This window comes from Medicago sativa, chromosome 1, assembly GCF_051527215.1.
Source record: "Medicago sativa cultivar Bolivia chromosome 1, Bolivia_mono, whole genome shotgun sequence".
Lineage (NCBI taxonomy): Eukaryota > Viridiplantae > Streptophyta > Magnoliopsida > Fabales > Fabaceae > Medicago > Medicago sativa.
Genome location: NC_140749.1, coordinates 65,055,367 through 65,073,096, shown reverse-complemented (window position 1 = coordinate 65,073,096; position 17,730 = coordinate 65,055,367). Strand labels below are relative to the sequence as shown.

General features: G+C 32.9%; 3 protein-coding genes across 4 annotated transcripts; all 3 read right to left on the bottom strand.

Annotated features, from left to right (window-relative positions):
• Positions 1-2,908: 2,908 nt before the first annotated feature.
• Positions 2,909-4,012, bottom strand: LOC146956431 (histone H1-like). The gene is made up of 2 exons (XM_085728845.1): positions 3,732-4,012; positions 2,909-3,628 (listed from the first exon to the last, which is right to left on the bottom strand). The coding sequence occupies exons 1-2, from the start codon at positions 3,933-3,935 to the stop codon at positions 3,020-3,022; spliced, it is 813 nt and encodes a 270-aa protein (XP_085584971.1). The 5' UTR covers positions 3,936-4,012; the 3' UTR covers positions 2,909-3,019.
• A 1,709-nt stretch (positions 4,013-5,721) lies between these two features.
• LOC146956430 (P-loop containing nucleoside triphosphate hydrolases superfamily protein) lies at positions 5,722-9,871 on the bottom strand. Its single transcript, XM_085728831.1, has 9 exons — positions 9,756-9,871; positions 9,466-9,642; positions 8,886-9,109; positions 8,674-8,735; positions 8,329-8,550; positions 8,105-8,231; positions 7,439-7,761; positions 6,913-7,057; positions 5,722-6,182 (listed from the first exon to the last, which is right to left on the bottom strand). The coding sequence occupies exons 1-9, from the start codon at positions 9,763-9,765 to the stop codon at positions 5,916-5,918; spliced, it is 1,557 nt and encodes a 518-aa protein (XP_085584957.1). The 5' UTR covers positions 9,766-9,871; the 3' UTR covers positions 5,722-5,915.
• Positions 9,872-11,272: 1,401 nt separating this feature from the next.
• NIP7;1 (NOD26-like intrinsic protein 7;1) lies at positions 11,273-14,388 on the bottom strand. Of its 2 annotated transcripts, none has more exons than XM_085728836.1 (6): positions 13,341-14,388; positions 13,009-13,233; positions 12,523-12,717; positions 12,358-12,419; positions 11,631-11,839; positions 11,273-11,514 (listed from the first exon to the last, which is right to left on the bottom strand). In XM_085728836.1, the coding sequence occupies exons 1-6, from the start codon at positions 13,533-13,535 to the stop codon at positions 11,378-11,380; spliced, it is 1,023 nt and encodes a 340-aa protein (XP_085584962.1). In that variant the 5' UTR covers positions 13,536-14,388; the 3' UTR covers positions 11,273-11,377. The 2 variants fall into 2 exon arrangements, with proteins under 2 accessions (XP_085584962.1, XP_085584964.1); XM_085728838.1 differs by having other exon boundaries at positions 13,347-14,378.
• Positions 14,389-17,730: the final 3,342 nt, after the last annotated feature.

The window sequence follows — 17,730 nt, the reverse complement described above, 5'->3', positions numbered from 1 at the left end:
AACATATATTTAATCAGACTTCAAGGGCTCCCCCTGATTTTGATAAACATGTTATATTATGGCTTGTCTTAAAATTACGATTATACTTTTCATTAGATCAACAAAAACCCTCGGGACAATTAATTCCTTTCGATTCACGCAATGAGAGTGGCTAGCTAGTCTCTATAGAACGAGATCAAATCATTTTATTTCCAATTCACATATTCTTTGGATGTTAAGCCTTAGAATTCATTTTTCTCTTTAGGATGTTAAACCAAAATAGAACAATACATGTTCTTCCAAGATGATACGCCTTTAGGAACAAGAGTAAATTGAAAGTATGCATTAGAATAATGGTACATTCAATAACATTACTGAGATGCTTTACTTTAAATATAAAGACCGGAGGCAGAGAAAAGTGTACAAATGTTATTATGTAGACACCGAAAAAACTGACACATCGATGCAGCGAATAAGACACATTGAGGACAACTTATCAGTTAAAACGTATGACTGATGAGCACTAAATAAGACACATTGAAACTATTAACTAAGATCTAAGACAGAGAGACTGATACGGATTAATGATACCATTTGCAGGGTTTATTATTACTAAAACTGAGACATTAAACACATGTTGCTTGAAAAATATACTTAGAGCAAATTATATTGCAAGTATACATTGTCTCAACTATCATAAAGATCATATCCACATGGATTGTGATGTTCTTAACTTCACCATTGTCTCTACTATCATGATTAACTTAGGATTAAGTGACTAACACTCTTCCGAGGTTCATACTTACTAAGTAAATCATGCAACATTAAAAATATCAAAACTTTCCTATGAACTTAACTCGTATTGAACAAGTAGGAAATAGACATAAGAAAGGGAAACCACACCATAGTTGCAAACGAATACTCAAAACTGAATGAGTGACACAGGTACATAAGGCTAAGGATTGGAAATGATATTGAATCACAAATACCAACTAAACCCACACTATAAATGAGCGACTCATACAGACAACTGAAGTGCCACAGGCAGTAAAGTGAGACTACTTCTGTTGCTATAACTAATCAACAACATTGATGGTAAACTTATTATTTTTAATCGACGAATAATTAAATTCATTCTTAAGATCCATTCTAGAATTTACACCCTCAAATATGGCATAAGCCACCCAACAAATACCAGATATAGTGTTAATACCACTCTGAAACTGAAGGGACTATAGTACAAAAACCACTCTGAAGTCGAAGGGTCGATGGTACTATGGTCACTTCAAATATCAAAGAGACAATGGTATTATGACCACACTAAATATTGAAGGGACGATGACATTATGACCCCTCTAAATATTGAAGGGATAGTGACATTATGACCACGTTAAATATTGAAGATTTTTCCAAAGGGTCAAAAATTTCGAAGAAATAGAAAAGAAGGGGGAGAAGCTCGAAAGTGCGTAGAGCAGAAGAGGAAAAAGAGAAGGCTTGGAAGGGCGTCAAGCATTGATGTGTTTTTCTCAAAAGGTTTAACACTCTTTATATTGTTGAAAGCTATACAATATGCGTAAACCAACCAAAGTGAGACTAATGTGTTTGCTTTAGCGGCGAAAAAGCAGAAAACGCACGTCCATCAAGAAGCTACTATGTGGAGCTTCACATTATCACGTTACTTTGTGCATTGGGACGCGAGATTCACCCCTCTAACGCCAAACCAAACACAGTATAATAGTTTTTTTTTTTTTTTTTCAATTGGCAATGGCAAAGATATTGCTTTTTGGACCGATAAATGACTTGATGCTCCTTCAGTTTATTTGCTTCACATTCCAGCTAATATTCACAAGCAGTTAGACATGAAGGTTTCAGGTTATATCTTGAATGGGCAATCGAATATTCTAGATTACTTCTTTGAGAAATTACCCTAAGTAGTTGCAACCATAATGAAGACTATCGACCCTTTGATTCTTATAGAAGACACTATCAACTGGACATCTTCATTTGATGACTTGCTCACTGCAAAAAATGTGTATGCTTTCAAGAATCCATTTGGTACTTCTATACCATGATTCAAACTTATTTGGTCTAATACAACCCTTCCATCTAGCCTCTAGGTAATTCATCTTATGAAGACTTTTGCTCAAAAAGCTCCAAACAGATGAAAAGCTTAGAATAGAGGATGTATTGCGGCGTTGACCATGTTGTATGCAGCTTCTGTCAGAACTCAGAACAACTATGAAACATCTTAGCATATTTTCTTCACTGCCCATTCGTTACTTTTGTTTGGAATTGGTTTAAAAATTGCAACTTTAGTATTTGATATGACGAATATTGATGGATTAAGTTGTTGCTACAGAAACTAAAATTTACAGGTGCATGATATTATCATTTTGGAATAACTCACATTATATGCTTCATATGGATAAGAAATAGAATCAAGTTTCAAGGCACTGATTGCAGTTTTGAAAGTGCTATAAACCTGATAAATGCGAAGGTTAAACATAATGCTAGCTAGTTTCCCTAAGGGGCACATGTTAAATTCTATGGATCATTTTAAAGTCTTGAAGTTCTTCAACTTAAGTGGAAAGGTTAGAAATGCTAATAACATTTTTGGGTTAAGGCCAATACACATGGCTCTGCCATTGGGAGTCCCAACACAGCAACTACTGAAATCATCCTTTACGCTAACTTCATCGGAGGAATATCACAAAACACTGGTTATTTTAGTGCTTTAATGGCAGAGTTTTTTGCTATAATGATTGCTATTGAAACATCGCTATGAATTGTTGGAGAATACTTGAGTAGTTGCTACACATTGTAGTTTTTTTCATCCCCATTACAGTTAAATTGAAATTGATTTTTATCAGTATAGACTAAACAGTTTTGCACGGCCCAAAACAAAATAAAACCAGAAAATACTTTAATATACTATGTAAAAACCATTATTATTATTATTATAAACTATAAAATAGAACGAAAAAGAGATTTACAATGCTGCTAAAAGTTAATGCTACTTAGTCACTAAAGATTCTGACTCTCATTTCCTTCCACCTCTCTTGATCGCAACCTTCTTTGCCGGAGACTTAACAGTCTTAGTCTTAGGCTTGACGCTCTTCACCGGAGCTTTCTTCTTTGCCGCCGCAACTTTCTTTGCTGCTGGCTTTGCAGTTGCACCTTTCTTCCCTGGAGAAGTCCTTGTCGTTGTCTTTGCAACCTTTGCATTAGGCTTCACTTTTGCAGCAGTTTTGGGCTTAGCAGCAGCAGCTTTGGGCTTGGTAGCAGCAGTCTTGGGCTTTGTGGCAGCAGATTTTGGCTTGGCAGCAGCCGCCTTGGGCTTAGCCGTAACAGATTTGGTCTTTGGCTTGGCAACAGCTTTAGCCTTTGGCTTAACAGCTGGCTTGGCTTTCACAGCCTTCACCTTAGCAGCTGGCTTTGTTGTCTTGGGTTTTGGCGTAGCCGAAGAAAGCTTGAATGAACCTTTCACCTTAACGAGTTTTCCAGAAGCAACATTCTTCTTCAAATTCTGAAGCAATAGCTTCTTGAAATTTGAAGGAAGCTGTTTGTGTTTCTCTTCGATGAATTTCGCAATTGCATATTGGCTTGAACCAGTCCTCTCTTTCAGCAACACAATTGCATCCTTAATCATCTGCAATTCGTTCAAATTAAGCACAAATTAGATCCAATTGAAACTATAATTATTCGTAAAGAAACGAAGAATTAGAAAAGAGTGAATTGAAATTGAAACGAACCTCTTCGTAAGTAGGATGGGAAGCAGGGTTTCGTGGTTTGGAAGCTTTCTTAGGTTTGGATTCCTTTGCTGCTTTCTTCGTCTTCTTCTCTGCTAATTCAGCATCCTTTTGTTCGGACTGATCAATCTCCGAAGCTGGAGGTTCGGCAGCGATGATTGGTTCGGGAACGGGTTCCACTGCAACAATTGGTTCTTCTGTGGCCATGTTAACAGAATTGAATTGATGCGTAGGAGAAAAAGTTTGTTGAAGACAGACTGGGAATAGGAATTTTTGAGTGTGATAAGATGAAAGGGAATTTGATGATTTAAATAGTGAAGTGTGTGTGAGATAATATTCGATTACTTAATTCTCATTGGTTCAGAGAACCCGACAAGGATCGATACCATTTTTCTTGTTTGAATGTGAGCCCTTCGATTGACCTTCTATCTACGGTTGGTGTTGATTGATTGAGCGGTGGATAATTATTAACAAAAAATGTTTTTGTGTGATTTGGCCTTTTGGGTGTGCTTTTAAGCTATATTCATTTGCTCATAACTTCACCTGTGCTTCATGGATTTGCCTGGGATTTTTTTGCATCTTGTAGGATATTTTATCAGCTTTCTAATGAATGGTTCAGCTTGTACAATGGATTTATGGTCTGGGAGAATTTTGGTTTTGAAGGCACATTGGTCATGACTAGGGTTTTTGTTGATGTTATCCAAGTTTTTCTCTAATTCAGGGGAATGCTTCCAACAGGGATGAGATTAATCCTTCCCTTGAACTAATAGGTTAACAGAGGATTCAATTGCATCAAGAATCATGAAAATCAGATGAGATTTGCATATAGAACAGTTGCCTAAAAGGCCATTGAAGTTGAACAAGTCCTACTAATTAAGGAACTTGTGTTGCCAAATATTATGTGAAGATTATAAGACACAGTTGTTACTCATATATTATGTTGATTTGTCATTCATTTGAAAATAAAATATATTATTACTATCTCATGGTGTTAATTTCTTCAGGATAAGTTAAGTCTTAAAACTAAATAGTGGTATATGGATGTTAAATTTATTTTGTGCAAAACCATGTCTATTGGATGTTAACTTTCTCGAATATATTCCTCTCTTTCTCTCATTTGATTTAGTTTCTATATGAATTATACAAAATTTCGTTGCAAGTACACTTTCCTCTTTCTTTTTAAGGGAAGTACAGTTTCCTTTTGTTAGGAGAGGTATTGTACAATTATATTAAGGTCATCTGTATTGCAAAAAACCTCCACATAAAAAATATATTTAAAACTTGTTTATAAAGAAAAATATCTCTCATTTTATAAGTTGGTTTTGTAAGAATGGATTAAGTCCAATATAAAAGAGTTTAAGTATAAGATGCTTTTTTTTTTATAACGATAGTATATGTACGAAGTATTCACCGTCGTTTAGTAATGACTAATCTTTTTGAACTCATGACCACTTGTTTAAGGTGAGTGAGTCTCTTGTCATTTCAATCAACCATATATTGGTAGGTATAAGTTGATCGTATAAAAGAAAACTAGGATAAATTCAACACAAGTTTTGAACAAGTTGATTCTATAAGCTATCATGAGAGTATATAAAACTAATTGAGAGGAAGTTGAAAACAACTAATTAGCTACGGTAAGTTATTTTTATAATCTATTTTAAATACTAACAAAAATACTTATGTCATTGAATAAAACTTATATGCACATAATGTGCCCAGCTTTAAGAGAAGGTGTTGTCTCGCATTTCTGAAGCTCTCTAATTAGGGGCTGCATTAAGGACTAAGGTTAGATGTCATGAATTAGTGAAGTTGCTCAACTTGTTCTCTGTTATGACCAAAATTGATTGACACCTCTCATTTTTCTACTAATTACAAGTCAAAGTTCTTACATGCTTGAAATTCCCTCATTGTATCTTTTCCATTCAAATGTCATGTGTATTGCATTTAGTTCAAGTTGAAAAACACAAATTTTCATTACGAGATTAGCCATCGGTTTAACTGAAACCAAATGCAAAAAATTTCAATTTCAAGAGTTTAACTATATGGTGTTCTTTTGTACATTCAAGTTCACATTAATACAACAATACTAAATTTTTTCTAGTCTCAAAATTTCAATAACCTATGAAAATTCATAGACCATTTCCATCTTATGAACCTAATCTTAAATGCTAATGTTGAAAAATATTATCATTGCTCCATCAACAAGTTAGCATTTTGCATGGCAAATCTCTCAACCTTTTGAATTGAATACTTCAGCTCTTGTTGAATGTCCAACCTTGAAGGAGATAATACAATGTCTTTCCATATTGATCCGGCTTCACAAGTCGGGTTAGGGTGCTTGTATAGTTCATATATGGAGTCAGCATCTTCATTCAACCTAGCAACTCTCTTCAAACAATCAATTTCATCTGGATCAACTAGCAATGTCTTGTCCCTCTCTTTCCATCCTATCAACTTTACAACAGGAAACTGATCGGTAAGAGGTTCTAATGTTGAACATAAATGAAAATAACAAAGAAATTCCACCTTAGAAATGACGATTTTCAATGATCATTATTCCGTGACACCAAAAAGTGTCACATTGCTTAGAAGTCTAAATTAAGTGTAGTTTATAAACAATATATACAGTTCTACATTCACCGAGACACATTTTACAAATGGCATGAGGCCTTTGCACAAGATCACAAAGCAGACAATGCATAAAAAATGTGGTTTGAGGTCAGAACATTGACAAACTCTTTAGCCCTTTATCCTCGACTGAGGGCTACTGTTTCGAAACAGAAAAATCCAACATTGCAACAAAGTTTTATATGCATGATGACACATTTTTTAAAGGAAATGAGATTGATATTGACTATTACAAACATTAGTCATATTTATATAACTTAACACGTGCTTTTTTTCTACTATGAAATAAATGGTCAAAAGATAAATTAGTTTATGAAAGATGTAATATCAATCATAACTGGATTATGAAAATCACACTTATGATTGCTATATACACATTTCCTCATTGAATATGTATTTCATCTGTCAAATTATTTCTTGGGTTCATGATTGAGAACTAATTTGACCAACTAAATACATACATTCAAAATCCTTCAATGTAATTTTCTTATTTATGAATCAATATGACTAACAATATATTTTATCATAAGAAAAAAGAGACAAGAAAAATGTGTACTTTAGGTGGGCCTTCCAAAGCATTTGTGCTGTATAGCCGAGCATTATCAACTAGTTGACAATAAGTCATGAACGCATCTGCAAATCTCCTGTGGGATTTCAATTGTGATTTCACTCTTACTGCTCTTCTACACATGATAGCTCTCCTGTTGAAATTCAAATGTATCTGTTAGTAAAGTCCATTTTCTCGTTGAAATTCAAATGTATCTGTTAGTAAAGTCCATTTTCTCGAATTTGAGTAGTGTGCAGTCACAATCTCGTGACCACAAGCAGTCAGCTACACTCGCAGCGTTCAATCAATATGAGACGGCTCGCATTTCAAACTTGTATTTATATTTTTTAAAAAAATAAAAATCTACATTGAAATCTGGACCGTATGATCTTTATTGATTGACCATCGATGTGTCTGACTAGGTGCAGTTGCACGATTGTTACTACACAAATTCCAAATTCCCATTTTCACTAAAAGAATTATGATTAATATGTGCGATTGTTGAATATGAAGGTTAATAATGAAGTGAATATACCTTATGCCTCTAATGACTGCAAGGTAAGCATCACATACTACTCCAACAAGCTCTATTCTATATGGTTTTCTCTTTTTGCCTCCAACTTGTTCAGGTTCTTCATTTTCAATTCGTTCCCAATAGCTCTCTGTTGTAGTACCATCATTATGAACCTTGTATCCAGCTCCCATTCGGTAGCGACGGCGATGGACATTCCTGGCCATTGTTATTGTTTGCACAACAAATGGCACCCAAGAGAATGTTCCATCCATAATCACATCTCTTCCTTCATTCAGTGCTGTTACCAGGAGCGATGAGGCCGCATCTGTTGACGATTGGTGTACCTGTTTGCAACAACTTTGTCATGCAAATAAGCTCTTATATGTATAAACTATCTCTATAATCGAAGAGAGAATTTGTTTTCATATATGTATCTTGGGGGTTTGTTGATATAAGTTGATTTTAGACATGTTATAAGTCATTTTCATAACTTTTCTCCAAAAATTGAACCTTACTTGAGTTATCTAGTTAGTTAGTTTGCCAGATTGCTTGCTTTGCAAGTTACCGCAAAGTGTACACACACACACACACACACCCCAATATGCAGCTTCTTTACAATTTCAAGCACCAACTTGTATATTTACTATTTACTTAATCAGAATAGAAGAAGAGTCTTAACCATCTCACCAGTTCAGCCATTCGGATCATGTCATGATGCCCTCTTGAACTAAGAGCCCTATAGATAACATCTGATTCTTTGAATGCATCTGCCTCAATAACAACAGCATTGCTAGCTGCTCCTACCCAAAAAGGCCTGTTTAAATTTCATTCATAAAGTAAACAACATTAAGTTCTTACTATTTGTCAATGATTCATTTTTGTTCATAGAAATATACACAATAATTTCTTACTCTTTGAGAATATCTTTAAGCACAGTGCTCTTTCCAGCTCCCATACCACCTCCCATGAAAAGGAGCACAGGGCTCCTATCACTGTGAGCCACTGGTGCCATCACCTCTGTGCATCGATTTTCGTCGTTTGATACAAGTCCCATTGCTTTCATCTCTTCTACTAATGTATTGAAGACTCTAGCCACCTTCAAATTCTTTGTTACCCTTTCAACCCTTTGATCCCTATACAAATAAATACAACACAAGGGGCAATTGAAGGGCAATTAAGATCACACGGCAAAAATACAAATTAAAATCTTTATCCTTTTTATCATGTTACATAAAATGTACAAAAAATCAACAGACCTAGTTGCTGCCATAACCATGTGCTTGAATTTCTTTTTTGGCTCAGTGTCTGAGCTCAAGACCTGCAATGCCATAAAAAAAAAAAAAAAAATGTTTTACCTAGTAGCATACTATACTTTATAACCATTTCAATTATTGTACTTTATGTAAATGGAACAATAAGGGTTAGTATGATAGGACTTAGGAGGATTAAAAAATTTATCCTCAAATACCTGACTTATCAATAAATCACCAAGGCTCCAATGGAATGCAAAGTAACTTAGAATGCATCTCTCAAACTCCTCCACAAGCTTGACAAAAAGTGAATCCACATTTGGTTCATTTTCAAAAAAAGCATAGATATCATCTTCACATCCCTCAGATTTTCTTATGTATTCAGAAGCCAGTTTACATAAATTAGGACAATTCCTCCTATCTTTGAACCCCATTTGCCTAGCTGCAACAAATCATACAAAATCTTAATCTTAATAATATACACAATATAAACACTTCCAAGTAATCCAAAAAAAAAAAAAAAAAAAAACATCGAATGTAATTTTTCGCAAATGTCTATTAATAAATGCATCATAGTAAATGTAAAATATCGTTTAATGTATCTCGGTGGATAGATGAGTGTGTACGTTATTGCTTCTCAATAATTAAACACAACAAATTATAAATGGTAACTAACATATTCTAGACACTAGTATCATACATTATATATATGATTCACCTAGAGATGATACATTATATCATAGATCCATCTGAAAGAAATCACACAAATTAATTAATTTATATTAAATAAATACGTACCTACATAATGAGAGAATCTCTCAAGCTTTGGAGTTTGGCCTGTCTTTGATAATCTCACAAGTGGGATGATCTTTCGATCTCTTAACTTTTTTAGGCGATAATGCATTGCTGCAGCAATTATCAACCCAATGGAAGAGGCCACCACGATCTGTGTGACACTAGGCTTGCCATTATAATCTGAGAAATTAAATCATATATCATATAGTTTAATTACTTTGCATGACTAATATGTATAACAACATCAATCAATATCAATTAAAAAAGCAATAAAAACATTGATTTCATTGTACCTTTCTGCATTTCGGTTAGATAGAGAGCACAATAGCTACAAGAGAATGTGGTGGATCACTCTTTGTCTCATTGGTTTCTTTGGTTTCCGAGTAATTTGTTTGTCTTGTTATCATGTTGAATGAAATTCACAACACGTGGATGTACATACAACTTTGCATGACAACATATTAATTGAACTTTTGTCAAAAAAAAAAACATATTAATTGAACTAATATTAAGATTTTTTTTTTATATAAATAAATAAATGTATTTTCGATTTATTTGATTTTAGTTTTTAATTATAAGAATTAATCTTAATTTTCATATTAAATTTTTGTATACGTAAAAAAAGATAGAATTATTTCTTGGCATATTAGCCTTAGATAGCCCACTTAGATTGACTAAAGATCTTGGAGTATGCTCCTCATGTCAGATTCAATTTTTCTCGTTGTTATCTAATCTAGGTTAGCTTCTTAAAGGAAAAAAAAAAGATATTAGCCTTAGACCAACTATAATGAGGGTGATTTACCTATTTATACAAAATTGATGCTTCTACCATAGAATGAATATGTGGACATACCCAAAATGTGGTGCTTAGATGCTATTAGTTTTCAAGTAGTTAGGGTATAACTCATTACTCAGCCTCTCGGAATCTTGTCCCAACAACATGTCTTTTGGTCTAATGAAAAAGTTAAATCCATAAAAAGAATTAAACATAAATTACTTCACTTCAAGAAATATTAACAATATTGCCAAAAAAATCAAACCTTATTTCATTAAAATGCATACTTCTTAAGATCATTTTTTAGTGGACTTCTCTTTAGATTTAAATGTTGTAGAAATATTAACAGTATTGCCAAAAAAAAAATTGTGATTTCTTGTAAAAAAAAAAAGAGAAAATTGTGATTTAATAAAAAAAGTATCATGTATTATTTATCAAACAAGAAGTAAATAATTAATTTATAATTACGGACTCGATTGAAATGAATGCAAACTCATGGCTATGGGTTGAAGTGTCCCCTAACATCAAAATCTTATGACTATGGTTTTTTTGTTGTCTTGTTATGTTTATTTGGGGATTGGTTTTGCTTTTGTCCGAGTCCTTTTCCTTTGCTAGTAGACTCTTTTGTTGGTGTCGTGAGCTTAACTCAGTTGGTAAGGACAATGCAAAAGTTCATGGTTCGAACCTCGTAAATAGATTTTTCTTTATTTTGATTTTATTCTTAAGCATTTTTTTATTCCCTTTTGTGGTTTATTTTAATAAATTTGGCTGCAAAAAAAAAAGTATTTCAAAATCCTCAAGCAGTTCTTTTGTTTTTTAAGAGCTCATGCACTTGACGTCCACAGTTCCTTATAAAATAAAATATTTTTCTTCGAATTTTGTTTCTTCCAGTATTAAACTATCAATGATCATTTTAATGTATGAGTTTTTATATATGACTCATGCAAGCCAAATTAATCCTCATACAATCTAAATTAGATTTTTAAGATTTGCAAATTATTTGAAGGAAATATTATTATGATTGCAACTATGCCATGATTTGAATCATGTAAATTTGTAATCAATCCATCTTACATAATGTGAACAGACTTTTACTGTTAATATTGTTGTATGCAATTTACTTATAACAACTTCTACTAATTACAATGACAACTTATGATAAACACCATCATATTTTGCTTCTGTTCTTAAGACATATCTTTGTCTGAACCCTTCTAGTCTGGCACACAATAAACTCCAATTTTTCTCTACCAGCAAAACCATGGGCCCACTTCTCCCTAGGGAAAAAAGGTACAATTAATTATAGCCAATGATTGTTATTTGAATAAGTGGTTTATTTGGCTTAGTCTAAAAACATGGTATTTCATGTTCATGTTCATGTTCATGTACTAACTTGCACAAAAAGGTACGGGATGACCAACTTCACTAGTGTTTGGGGAGCTACAAGGTTGGTCTTTAAGACGTAGGAAACGAAACATTAGAGCTCCTGCCACAGCTCCTCCACTTGGGGCTAAGATGTATATCCAAATGTTCTTAAATTTCCATGACACAATTGCTGGACCAAGTGATCTTGCTGGATTCATTGATCCACCTGATACAGGGCTGCAACAAAAATTAAATCAAATTACTTTGTTATTAGATTAAAGTATCATGTTAAAGAGTAAGATATAGAATTAATCCATATAACATTTTTATCACAAAATACACAATTAGACAAAAATGTTTATGGGTATAGCATTCTAAGTGGTCGGCCTCGAGGGGGGGCACTTGACTATATAACTGGTTGGGTTATCGGTTCACTGAAGTTGTGAAACATGACGGTCTGAGTGAATTTCATAAACATAAAACGAAGAGTGTTGGAATATGACATCACAACGATGGTGCACAACACAAAGCATGATCAAATAGACTAATACACCTTAAGAATAGTGGTTAAAGTGATAATCATAGCTGACCTAACATTTAGTATAAAAATTTAATAACTACGTACTACTAATCATATAAAGAATTTTAAACAGATATCCAATCAAATTTAAGTGTTATACTATAGATTATTATACTATTTCTCAAAGTAATATCTCGATAAATATCAAAGTGATCAAATATATGTGAGTGGGTACCCTGTAATTAGTACAGCAAGCCCAATTGCAATTCCAGCAACAAAACCAGATAAATGTCCCACCTGCACAATATTTTTAATTTTTAGCTAGTAAAAAAATGGAATCATTGCTAATTATTAAGGAACATATATAACTATGTAATTTTTTTCCTTAATTAGTACTTACTGATTGAGATTCAGATGTCAAAGCTGTAACCAAAAACATAATGATGAATGTTGCAATAACCTCCACCCAGAAGGCAGAGTTACACCCTTGGAGTGGTTGAGTCATCATAACCTCTGATTTTATGCCATAGACAAGGCTACCAATATATGTTGCCATCAAAGAACCAATTGTTTGTGCTATTATGTAAATTGGAACCTGTTTAAGAAACAATAAAAGGGTATGTATATATTATATAGTTATAAATTTGATTTCATTAGTACACTCCGGTCCTATTTATAAGAGAAAGTTAAGTCAACAAAAATTGATGTATCTTGACTGAATTTTTAACCAGATACATCAAGTTTTGTTGACCAAACTTTCTCTTATAAATAGAACCGGAGAAAAAAAATTATACAAAAAATACATAAAAATTAAACTCTATAAATCAATCAGATATACTATCTAAATTTTAAGTTTAACCGACTAAGTAGTTATTTATGTAACAACCTTGGACCATGGAAAGTGACCAATTGTTGCAAAGGCTATTGTGATAGCTGGGTTAACATGTGCACAAGAAATTGAGCCTATAGAGAAGATTATCACAACGACTGTTAATCCTGCTGTAGCTGCATACTCCAAAAGGCCAACTGCACCATTTTGGTGTTGTGTGCTTGCAATGATTCCACATACACAAAACATCAATATAAAAGTACCCACCACCTCTGCCATTACCTAGATACATGGCAAAATAACTTCAATTTTGCATTTATCAAAAGACTATTGACAAAATAATCAAGGGACAATTGCATTCTGTATACACATAAAAATGTTGAATATACTATTACCATTCGAGCGAAATTGAGGTCGATTTTGTTGGCTAAGAAATGAAGATAAGTGTTTTTAGCCAAAAGATATGGATGGATTGATGTTGCAGCTCTATAGCCAAGCTCTTTATCATCCCCAGACAAACCACTACTTGGTGCATAATTTGAACCTTCCGGAGATGATGATTGTTTTTCAAATATGTCTCTCATGATCAAATATGAAGTCTAACTCAACTTTGTGAAACTAAAATATTTCATTAACTTATATATATAGTTGGTGTAAATAACATTTTACTTAGAAAGAAAGAAAGTTGAACTACATGGAAGACTCATGATGTAACAATCCAGGGGGTAAGTTTTACTATGGTTGGGAACTTTATGTTACTCACACGTATTTGGCTTATGAAAGATTTCTGAGAATGGCTTCAACACACGATTCATGTGTTGCTTGTAGTGAGATAGGGTCATAGCCTATGACTCATAGGGAAGATCAATTTGTGCTTATTAACTGCTCAAGCTTAGAAGGTTAGCTAATACTTTCCTACAAATGTCTATTTACTCTTTCTTTCTACTCATTCTTGATCATGTAGAATCCAAACTAAACTCTACACCCCAACCACTTATATTCTCCCACCTTTCAATTTCCCAACTACTAAACTCTAATATTGTTATATATGTATTATATATGTTCAACCTTATATTCTCCCACCTTTCAATTTTTTCCATTTTTTTTTAAAACTCGCTATCCGGTCCAAGGATCGACTAATCAGAGGGGATCAATTCCACCGTTCAGTTGTGTGGGTCCCATTTAAAGCCAGAGCTTTGGACTTGTCCATCGAAATTGGTACCAGAGGGAATCAAACCTAAAACTTTGAGAGAAACACACTCCAAGACCTCAAGTCAACCACTAGATCAACTCTAAATGAGTTATTTTCCAATTTCTTTTTACTTCGAAGTGTTTTATAATTAATAGGAATCAAACTTTGTACCTCAACATTTATAATACTTACATACAACGTACCAAACATTTGTGCTAGACCGGAGTAGTAAAAATATTCAGCTTTAAAAACACCCAACTATCAAATGAGGAGAAAAGGATGAGGGAGAGGAAAACTACTTTTTTGGCATTAGATTTTTTTTTATGTATATAACTACTTCCCTTTTTTGTGACAAAATATATATAACAGATTGCTTATATGATAAGCTAATTTGATTAGCTTTTGAAAAAAAATATCATTAGTTTCTAATAGAAGAGAAAGAGAGAAATACAAAATCAGTTTGTATAATAGTAATCAAATACAAAATGGCTTATGCTTTTATTTAAAATCTCTAAAAATGTTCTCTAAATTATTTTATATCAAAATACTGTATTTTTAATTTAGTATGTAACAAACTTAAGGTCAAGGGATTGAGTTGTAAAATGATAAATAGTATTACCGTTAGTAATAATTTTCCCTTCCCTGTTTTTTTTAAGAAAATATGTAATAAACAAACAGACTCAAAGTGTCTCCTATAAAAACATTTTAATTGTAAAAACATAGTTTTTTTTTTTTATTTTTCACAAATTTTAAAACAAAACTCAGTTTTTAATTAAGTACAATGGGATATTCTGCCTAAAAAAAGTATTGTGGGATATTTGCCAATCACCACTAAATTGTCCACCATTGCTTAAATTGATTTTTGAGATTGTTTCTATGCACTTTTGGTTTAAGTCTTCTATTTTGCTCAGAACTAATTTAGTCCCCAAACATTTCTATAATTGGGTTTGTGGTCCTCAGTTTTTTTTTTTTACAACTTGTGGATTTTTTTTTTTGTCCTCATCCATTTTGTATGATGGCAAAGCTTATTTGGAACTAAAAGTAAATTTTAGATAAACTTAAAGGACCAAAAGTGCTTTTAAGTTCTTTTTTAAGATTTTTAAAAACAAAACATTCAAAATGATGCACGAAGATTTTTGGTAGTATGTATGCATATTTATAATTTTTAAAAACAAAATACTCAAAATCATGTAATTTGACAAACTAAAGGGGCTCAAGAGTGAATTTAGGACACCACCGATAACAATTTGACAAATATACCAAATCATACCTAGTGAAGGGTGATTAGAAGATCATCTCCATAAGAATTATATTCAATTTTATGTGCCCAACAAAGTTGATGTACTTGGGAAATAAAGTAAATAGTTTGAATAACTTTAATAAGTGGAACTGAATTATATAAAATGAAAATTAGAATTTGAATCCCCTTCTGTGCGCTATCACGGTCTAAAAAGGCTAAGGACAAGTCATTCAAAACTTCTAATTCTTTAGGTGATTAATAATTAGATAAAACATTAAGAAAAGAGATTATTAATAACACATGTTTATATTGACATATTCCTATAGTCAATATGCTCATGGTCAAGAATCTCTCAATTTTCGGTTGTTACTACTAGCCATCCCCAAGGGTAAATTAATTCTAAATTTAATTTGATAACGATCACCTAAAAAAAATCAACAATGACAGATCAAAGCTAAATCAAAATAGACCAAATTGCTTGAATATAAAAGAAGAATTCAATAACATAATAATTTTAAGGTGGTTCATCTCATTTTAGTCTAAAGAACTTAGCCACTCATCATGTTTATTGAAGAAAGATAAAATTACACGAGTAGGAATTCAGTGAATCTTAAATATCTCGTTTCCAAGGTTGAATTCTTCAACTTTTAGTACTCCATTGTGGACTTGGATTGCATGCAGTCACGCAGTTGCATATATTAAATTAGATGGGTCACGTCATATATTCAACAAATTTATCTCAGCCCTTCAGAGCTTATCAACTGTCCAAATTGCAACTGTAGTCAAAAGTGACAGTAAGCAATCTGTTTCCCTCCCATTATGCTTTTGTCATCATTCTCTCAAGTCCCAAAAACCAAGAACGTGGGCGGCAAAGTAGCTTTGTTACCTATTCCATTAGGAACTGCCGATTTTTTGGTACATCATATTCATGCATTTACAATTCACGTGACGGTATTGATACTCCTAAAAGGAGTTCTATTTGCTCGTAGCTCACGATTGATACCGGATAAAGCAAATCTTGGTTTTTGGTGTAGGGTTTTCATTAAAAAAAAAAAACTTCTAAATAGCTCTAGAAAACAACGCTATCCTCTAACGAATTCCGACCGGTCGCCAAGCGATACAATACATGATACCAAAATAAAATGATAAAGATTGCTTTGGGAATTGTGAGAACCTATACGAAATATTTTATAAGGAGTAGTTGTTATTTTGTTCTTTAATTTCATGTATTCCAAAATAAAATGATGACACAGTTGAATCTTACAGACATTTGATTGCAGCAATCATGTGGAGCCAAGAAACTAGTAGTTCTAGACCAACACGTAGTTGCTAATATGGCCACAATATTACTATGAATGTATGCGTGTATGTATACTAAGGATCATCGACACATATTCCGACACAAACACCAGACACGAATATGAACAATGAGTCAATGACACATCAATATGTATGAGTAATAATTTGAGAACATATATAGAAGGATTGAAGATGTTAGAACATCAACTCGTAAAACAAGAATAAAGAAACAGAAATCGCAAACAATAGAAAACGATAATTTATTTAAGTTGTTTGGCCAAGTGTGCCTTCCTATGCGCCTACAGATCAGCTGTAGTTTTGCAACACCACAATAACTCAGCTCCCTCGCCTCTTGTCCTTCTTTTATGCCTATGAGCCATACTCAACTTACATGTGCGAAATAATAAACACATCTTCAACATGTGTCTAAGAAATTATCTTCTCATGATGATATTTGTCATGATATGTCTGCTAAAATTATTAATGCTATGCATATGTTTTAATCGTAATATGTGGGTGTGCTCAGAACCTAGTTTTCAGCTGACTTTACAAATTTATGAAGCCTGGTTCAGGTTTTTTTTCCCATCATAGGTGAAGCATGCCAAACAATTATAGTACTATAGTATTACTATTCTTTTTGCCTTCTGTGCAAAAGCAAATGAAAGGACAAAGACAAAGTGATACTCAAAGTTTCCACAGTCTACTACAGTCTTAACTGGTTCCTGTCACCTGAAACTGCAATGTCTGCAAATTGATGATGTCAAGACTCCAAAATGTCCACAGACTGAATCATGCAGGCTGAACTACTTGATGAATACTATAATTGGTTTAGAAATCAATGTGTTTTAATTACATTTTTAATAAGTACTTATAAATTTTATGTAAGTGTATCATATAAGGACTTATATATAAGCTATTTTTATAATGAAAGAGAGAGTACAGCTACACATTTTTAACACATATATAGCTATTTCAAAAGATATTCTTGTGTGTTTGTTGAAAAAACTTGGAAACAGATTAAAGGACATGTCATAAACTATTTTCAGAA